The sequence below is a fragment of the Fulmarus glacialis genome, unplaced genomic scaffold (assembly GCF_000690835.1).
Source record: "Fulmarus glacialis isolate BGI_N327 unplaced genomic scaffold, ASM69083v1 scaffold12317, whole genome shotgun sequence".
NCBI lineage: Eukaryota > Metazoa > Chordata > Aves > Procellariiformes > Procellariidae > Fulmarus > Fulmarus glacialis.
In genome coordinates, this window is record NW_009225149.1 from 39,881 (window position 1) to 48,604 (window position 8,724).

General features: G+C 38.3%; 1 protein-coding gene across 1 annotated transcript in view; it reads left to right on the forward strand.

Moving 5' to 3' along the window:
- Positions 1-4,981, forward strand: part of MARK1 (MAP/microtubule affinity-regulating kinase 1) — a 37,020-nt gene extending 32,039 nt beyond the window's left edge. The window contains exons 16-17 of the mRNA XM_009582390.1: positions 1,847-1,891; positions 4,024-4,981. Of these exons, the coding sequence (XP_009580685.1) occupies positions 1,847-1,891; positions 4,024-4,378 (400 nt within the window). The 3' untranslated portion in view covers positions 4,379-4,981. The remainder of the gene's footprint in view (positions 1-1,846; positions 1,892-4,023) is intronic.
- Positions 4,982-8,724: the final 3,743 nt, after the last annotated feature.

The window sequence follows — 8,724 nt, forward strand, 5'->3', positions numbered from 1 at the left end:
GGAGAGGGGAAGATAAAGTCAAAGCTAGGTTGAGCTAGTTGTTGCAAATTTGTAAGTAAAATACCATGAATTGGATAAGGTGATATTACAAGGGAAAAGAAGAGAGAAAGCTAGAAATGCAGTGATGTTCCTCATAAAATCGATTTAACCTGGTGAGCTGATAGTGCATCAGTGTGTGTCTAAGTAATAATACCTCCTATGATGACCTAAAAAAAAAAAAGTATGTGAATGATTTTCTTTTTTCAGAAACCTGAAGATACAGGACTATGATCCTCCATTATTGGTATCACCAGCACTTACATAGTTGGGGGAAGAGAGTTTGTTCTCTGGTTTCAAAAATAAAAAAAAAAGTTACAGGGAAATTAGTCAACTGTGTTGTCAGTGTAGATTTCCAAATGGGAAGAAAGGTATTTTCTGTTAAGTAACTAAGCAATTTCAAGAGCAGAGGCTGGGTTTTTTGCGTTATAGCTCATTATTATTTGCAAGGAATGGTATCTTGAATTTTTTTGAAGAGTCAGAGCAAAGAATTATTATTTTCATTATGTTAAACTACAATATTAAAGTAATATTGTAAACTATGTGTTTAGAATTAACATTGTAAATTGATGTTTTTTAAAATGATCTTTACTATAGAACATTTTTATACAATTTCCTATTATGTTTTATACTGCTAAAAATACATCTTCCTATACTGAAGGCCTTGTAGGGTTTTTGTTTGGTTTGTTGCTGGTGGTCGCATGGGGGTTTCTTGGTTTTGTTTTTTTAACTTTGGGTTGTTTGAGACTTTAGTGGCTGGGATTATATGAGGGAGGGTTGGTGTTCTTTTAGTTGGATCACATAACTGCATGCCTTTTAACTTCTGTACTGTTCAGGAAATAATGGCTTAAAGCATACTTTGATTAGAAGGTGTCATGAAAGACTTTTTTTACTATCTTTTGGCAAAGGTAAATGCCTTTTTGGGTAAGTATATAAAATAAATGCATAATGAGAATGCTTAATGAATAGGGTATTGAAGTATTTCGTATCAATGGTTTATGTCAAATGATACTTCTCTGTTAATTACTAAAGTATTTGTGTTTTGAAGGTATTAAATTAATTAGCTAATTGAAATTAGGTGCTAAAATGTTTGTACAGCAGCACTAGGAACGTACCTAGGTGGCTTATACAATCTATGGATGTTTTTCAAGTTGCTTCAGACTAAAAAGGCATAATACAAAAAACAGTTCCTTGGTAAAGTACAGCTCTAATTCAACAAGATAAAAAAAGATATATTTAACCTCAAGCTCACCGGTAATCTTACCAAAGTCAATGTAACAGCTGATTTGCTTAAAGTTAAGCAGATGTTGAAGTAACCTTTCTGAACTGGGCTCCAAACATTTTGTCTCGCAAACTCTTAGGCACGTCTTATTTTTAATTACTTGAGTGTGCTTAAGGATGGGCATGTACCTAAGTGCTTTAAGGACTGAGGTCTAAAGGCCTGGCACGGAAGGGTGCAGAGTGGAGCCCCCCTGGACCACCTTGATCAACTACTCCTCTGTGCTTGCTGAAATTACATGTGGCCATTGCTCTGTCTGCAGTAGGTTGAGAACAACATGTTAATTTTACCATCAATTTAAAAAAAACACTAAACAATTACATGTCAGAGCTGAAAGAAGTTAAGGTATCATAAAGAGAAATTAAAATTACAGCTGTGAAAAAAATACTATTAAACAGTATAAGGCTTGACATTACTGATTTATTTTTATTTTTTTGTTCGGTAGCTATTTAACATTGTTCTAGATATAGGTTTTCTTAACTTTTATTTTTCACCTTTATCATTGAATCTCAACCTTAACTTTGTTTTGAGGGATCCAAGTGAAGGCGAAGCCAGTGGCAGAACTGACACCTCAAGGTGAGGAGCCACTATTAATACTTCGCTCCTAGGTCTTTCGCATCAAGGTTTAAGTGATTTCTTAAAGATTTTTAATCAGGATGTAAAACAGAATAGTGCTTAAGTAATCTGCATTTTAAAAATGTTTTTTATTTGGGGGGAGGGGGTTTTCATGAGGCCCTTTATACCTCATTTTTGCTTTCTTGCGAAGTATTTAATATAAAACTTTATTTAAGCATATTCCTTTGAATAATAAAGCCCCCTGTAGGAGTTTATTTAGGCACCAATCATTTAGGCGCTTAAAATCATGTTTTGGCTTATCAATATTTAATGGTGTTTACTTTCGGTTTCAGTGGAAAATATTCAGTATACTTCGTGTGTGTCTGTGTGTATATACGTATATATTAAACTTTTACTATAGTTACATACTGTGTTCATTACTAAAGCTGCTGTTGGCCAGAAGTAAACACCTTATAGTCCCTGAGAAATGAATGTCACTTTGCACTGAGAAATAAAATAAGTGACATTCGGACAAAAAGGGTGGTGACTGCCAAATACTGAATTTGTATGGCAATTGCTGTACACAAATCTATAGATGCTTTGTTAGTAATAAAGCATTCCTTCATATGCTCATTTTCCAGTTTATCTGCTCTTTTGCCATGTTTCAGCATTTGGTTCTGCATTTTTGGTGTGCTTAGCACAGTGCATAACTTTTTATTTTTATGCTCTCTAATGAACAGGCATTGTAGTTTGCATTCTAAACTGGTCGCGTACAGAAAGTATCGGCTTAGTTTTCAAAACAGAAAGCCTTTATTTAAAAAAAAAGCAGCACATTCTTAACAGGATACATTGTTTAATACACAATGCATTTTATCTACATTAGCCCTTTTCAATTCAAAGTCTATTAGCTGTCGAATTCTTGACGTGGAAAGGGAAAAGAGATTAATCAAACGTGCAAATGAAATGAAGTGTGAAGTTGCTTTCAGCTCTTGCTTTCATTCTCTAGCTTCTTCTACTTTTTGTCATCCTACAGTGTCTGTTTTGGGCTAAAAGTCGTTTGAGATCTTATCCCTGCCATGCTCTACCCCTTAATATCAATGTGGTTCTCTGGGGATCACACTGAAAGTTAAATTAAAAATGCTTGTTTTGACTCCTCTCTGAAAAGTGACAGTTTATAGACTCTCAAAATGAGAACAGCACCTTTCCCCAGTGGTGGATGGGGAGGCATCAGGCATCTTAAGTACCTGGGACAAGAACAGAAGTAGTTGGCTGTGGAATACTTTAAAATAATTAGTGCTGTTTCTCAAAATGCTTTCTACAATGGAGTAAGTAATCTGTTCGGTAGGGAAGTGTCAGAGTAAGAACATTCATTGGAAACTACTCCTTGAAATTTTGTCCAAGTCATTTTATCAACTGAAATATTTTGTATTTACATGTCACTGTTTCTTCTGTGAAAAAGCTGCTGGCTGTGTACTCAACTGGTTGACAAACAAGCTGTTTATGACCAAATTACAGCACAAAATTCTGCTTCATCAGTTAAAATAAAGCACATTATTATAAGCTCTTTTTACACAGAGAGAGGTCAAAAATACACAATAAATGCAAAAGGGGGGAAAGGTGGAAAAGAGGGGAGGGAATTAACTGAAGACTTGTGAATCGCAGGGTGGGGTTTCTTCCTCTGCTGCTTTTACAGTATGATTTATGCTTCAGGATTATGTCCCTCAACTTCAGTTTTGTTGGTGTATGGCATGCTCCAAATCATGAAATCAGCAGAACTTCAGTCATGCTTTTACATAGATTCCACTTTCTTTGGAGCAGTATGGAGTAACGTGTGTTTGCTGCAGTTGCCATTGCACATGTTGTCATCAGGACGTTTTAGAGCAGGGGTTTCCAAACTTGCTTTCCTTTGTGCCACCACTGGGAGCTGCAGCAGTGCGGGTAGCAGCTCCCAGTGCTGTGCCAAAGCACGCATGAGTGTAGGAGATGGTGCACAACTGTTCAGCAGTATTCATCTAACTCTTTGAATTAGCTTGCGTGTGACTAGTGGTGTGTCAGTTGCAGTTTGGAAACCCCTGTTCTAGAACTGTATTTCTCTTCTGTCTCTTGGCTATACTGCTTTTATTTTTGACTGTTCTGTATGTCACTTCTTCCAGGAGTGCTTCTGGGGAGCCAAAAGACAGAGAGAAGGAGGATAGCAAAGATTCGAAGCCACGCTCCTTGCGGTTCACGTGGAGTATGAAGACCACTAGTTCTATGGACCCAAACGATATGATGAGAGAAATTCGTAAAGTGTTAGACGCTAATAACTGTGATTACGAACAAAAAGAGAGGTTTTTGCTCTTCTGTGTTCACGGCGATGCACGACAAGATAGCCTTGTTCAGTGGGAGATGGAAGTCTGCAAACTGCCACGATTGTCGCTCAATGGAGTTCGTTTCAAGAGAATATCTGGGACTTCTATCGCATTTAAGAACATTGCATCCAAGATAGCAAACGAGCTTAAGCTGTAAAGAGAACCTAAATTTTTTGGGATCAGGGAAGATTCATACATGATCTACACTTTGAATGTACTGGTTACGCCTAACGTGATTGGCCTGTGAAACTCCCCATGTAGAAATTGCCCTTATTGCAATAAGGTTATACATAGTTATTCAGAATTGTAAAGTTAAATCCAGTATGACCTATATTAAATAACTGTAGCTAAAGAAGTTATGTTCACATGTACAGGTAAGTATATAGAGCATTCTGTTCATTTTATGTTCATAGAGTTGTATAATAAAAAGATGACTGCTTAAATTCAGATCTTGTATAGTTGTCTAGATTTCTGCACAGAAATGTATGTTTGATGCTTTCAGTTGGAAAAGTTTTTCCCTATCATTTACATTTTTGGTGGTTTTTATAAGTCTTACCTCTATCATGTGTTTTTAAAAAAACTTGTGTCCTGAGTCAAATGCACAAAAATAGTTTTCACAACTGTAGCATGACCATTTTTAATTATTTAAAGATTGTTCATGATTTGAACCAAAAGTCGGTGAATAATCGGCTTTTGTTCTACACGAGACTGTTCCTGCTTATCTTTGGCTCTTATCCTTGTTATTGGACAGTGTTTAGTTGGGGAAAAAAAAAAAATACATGTTTACAGTGTTGGCACTTACAGTTTAAAAACTTTGTTCTGCCTTAGGCCAGCTCAGAGCTGTGGGGGAACAGAAACCAGGCGTACGTGATGTTCTGTCTGCAAATTACAGTGCTTACTCCCATGGCCCATTAACAAATGTAGCACCAAAATGGAGAACCATAATTATTTCATTTGAGTATCATGGTGTAAAATATCACTTGTTTGCTGCCTTCAGAATACTATAAATTCCATTTTACGGAAATACATTAATATTGGGACTGTTTAATAGCACAAGATAATCTGAAGTGTTGACCAATTGTATAAGTTAATAATACCACCTCAGGAATTAGCTTGGCTTTTGGAACATGTGCCCCCAAAGAGTACATGCAATTCCACGTAATATTTTACAGCTAAACATACATTGTTTATAATGATAAATTGTTGATTTATGCTTTCGTGGTTGTACAGTTTGTTCCCATGTAACCTGTTTGTGTTTAATATTTTACCAGATTTCTTGTATTTATTCCACATCATTATGCCTGTAATGTGCAGCTTTGTAATTAGGCACTTGCCTACAGAAAAGAAAAAAAAAAAAAAACAACCCCACATTTTTTTCCTTCATAATTAATGATTATAAACTATGTAAAACCACTAGTACTGGTACATTTTAATACTTGTTATTTTGTACTGAATTAACCATAGAGGTTGGTTGTGCAATGTTATTTAATGTCGTAATTACTGTAATATCAACATATGGGCCCCATCTGCACACTCTTGTGAAGAATAGAAAGTTCATTAAGAAATTGTCACTTTAAAAAATAAAAACTAAAAAAAAAGCTGTGGTAAACTCTGTAACCCTAAGTTAGAAGGCTGTAAGTGTAGTAAATGTGCCATTCTCTAATGGCTTCTTGACCGAGGTGGACTTTACATACTGTACTGTGATGTAGCTTTCCTATGTAACAGTTATGTTCGGAAATGGACGTGTATTGTTGCCTTAGAAAAAGGGTGGTGTTTGGAAAGAAAGAACTGTAGCCCCTTTTCTTTTTTTATCTGATGTTCATTGAAACAAAATCTGATGCAAGTCATCTTGATTCACTGGTGCACTCTATTAAAACTTACTTGAACAGTTCTCATACTAAAATACTTGTTGTTTGCCCTTTATAAAAGCGCAATAATTACTGCAGGTAGCAAAATAGTCTAAAGGTGTACAGACTTCAGCATTGTGTGAATGCAGGATTAGCATTGCATTGGTTCTGTGGTCCTGCACTGTCCAGAAAGTATCAGTGGTTTAGCACTTCTTAGAAATAGAGTGTCCAGGAGCTTTCCAGAAATTCACCAAAAATCAGCCTCAGGAGGGGTTTGTGTGTCTGCTCAATTTACCCATAAATATCCATGAATGTTCAATTATCCTTGAAAATACACCACTGGAACGTAACTGTGATGTTAGTCCAAGATCATGTATGAACTTAGTCATGAAACAAAACCCTTTGCTTTTTTGGAAGGTTCAGTGGAAAAAATACAGGTCATGCTGTGAGACGGTAGATTAAGTACTTAAGGTAGCTTCCCGCTTAACAGGCCCTGTTTTTACCTGGCTAACTTTGCCCTACATTGTTCCTGGTTTTCAGCGCTTCATGTAACCGGAGATGTATTAGTGTTCCACAAAACACAGACAACATTTCAGGAGGACAGAGGTTACAAATTTTCGTTCAACTGTCCCATGAAACTCGGCACCCCAAAGTGCCAATCTAATGTTTCTATATATGGGCAGTTTGTGCATGGTATTATTTCCAGTAACTGCCAGCAGTGTGAAATTGCTCCTTCCTTCTTTTGCCATGTTGGAAGATGAGCTGTGAACCACCTTACGCTCTCCGTAGCAAATACACCGAGTGCTTCAGTGAGGTCATGATCTGGGTGTGAAAGGAGTAGCTGCACCCAAACGTGTTACTTGTCTTTCCAAATCTCCTGTTCCTGGCAGGAATAAGATGGGAAGATCTGAGAAGAGACTTTTTCAGAACTGCTGGTTTTATGGGCAAGCGGAGCATGCTTAGTATGGAAATCGGTAGGACGTTGCATACTGAATCCTCAATGCCCGTTGTTGAGTCTCTCAACTGCTGCCTTGTCATGTACCTGTTGGGTGTAAGCTACTCCTTGGGTAAGAGTGGGATAAGAACATTTGGATCCAAAACGCAGCTTGACTTTCATGTGGGAGGGGATCAGCGTGGCATTTTATCAGCACAGCTTTAACTTGAGAACTCTGAAAGACAGTTAAATGCCACATCATGCTCCGCAGCTCCAGGCAGGGACAGGAATGTCTCGGATCTTCAGAGGGCTTACGTATTCGATTGTAATTTCTTGGCAGCGTTTCTATGGGGTATTTCGGGTGGGCGGGGGGTGAACAGTTAGACTACGGCACGGTTCTGCTGTTTTGAGTTGGGGTTGGTTTTTTGCTTTATTTCTTTAAGATTTACAGACGCTTCCAAAATAAGTAGATCCCTTTTCATGCGGTCCAATTTAAAACATTAAAATGTTTATAGGTCAATGAAAGGACTATAAATGTTCACTCCTGCTTCTGTGGATGAAAAATAATGTTTGAGAACCAAGTGGCGTCATTAATGCCATATAGTTACGATGATGCTAAAATTCCATGAGCTGTTACGCATGAGGCTTTTGATACCCAGTGTCATACACCTAAGAGGCACCTTGGACCTCTTAATCTCGGAACGTGTTGTGGTTCCCCTGCCGCCAGGCAAATGGAGACAGTGAATCTCGGTTGAGATTCTGAGGTTTTCATAGTTGAACTCTGGAAAATGAAACAAACTCGTGAGGTACAAACCCAGTCTGTGGGGAAAGGCCTCCCCCTCTTAAGAAGACATTATCTTCCAGTATCCTTGCAAAGTATCTGTTCAGTAATAGATCTATAAATAGAAAACCTAGGCACAAACACTTTCCAAAGCCCCAGAAAAATATTTAATGCTTTTTTTTTTTCCTTTAAAATTTTTCAAGGTAGCTTGAGGTTAACAAGACGAGAGATCCCATTCAACAGCCACTTACAGATTATTGATAATTTATTTCTTGATGCTGCTACTTCATCAGATCAAGCAATTACTTCATTCCTCAAACTATCTTAAGAAAGTAGCACATTAAACTCTACAGCCATGTATCAGAGCATGCAAAATTTAACTCCTACACCTTGCTGCTTCAGGCTCCCTACCATGTGATTATTGTTAAAATAGGTACTGGACCTGTGGTGCTGCTCTGTTTCGCTGTCTCTGCAGTGTTTAGGACATACCTGCACCTCCAGGACGTGGCAAGTTCAGCACCCGGCTCCAGGAGGTAGGGGAGAGAACTGGGGGGCTCAGAAACAGGCCCTGCAGGCGCTGCCGCAGCCAAGGCCCGGAGGAAGGAGCAGCGCCGAGGGCCACACATGGTCTGTGGTAGGTGTCCACGTAGGACTGGTACTCGGAGCGTGAAATCCTGTCCTGGGTTTAGGTCTCCACCTCAACCTTCTGGAGATTTAAATTAAAAACCTGACAATGGTAGCAGGAGTGGTGACACCTTTAATATAAAATAGGGGAAGGGATAGAACACTTTTCCCGTAGCGACGGGATGTGAGTTAGCTCACATCTTCCAGCCTTCAGAGGACTTGGCCAAGCTGTCCCTTACACAGCTTTCTGGCTGGAGCTGTGGCGATGGTGAAACACCGTCCCTGAGGCAGAGAACTATGCTAGGTGCAGGATTTAC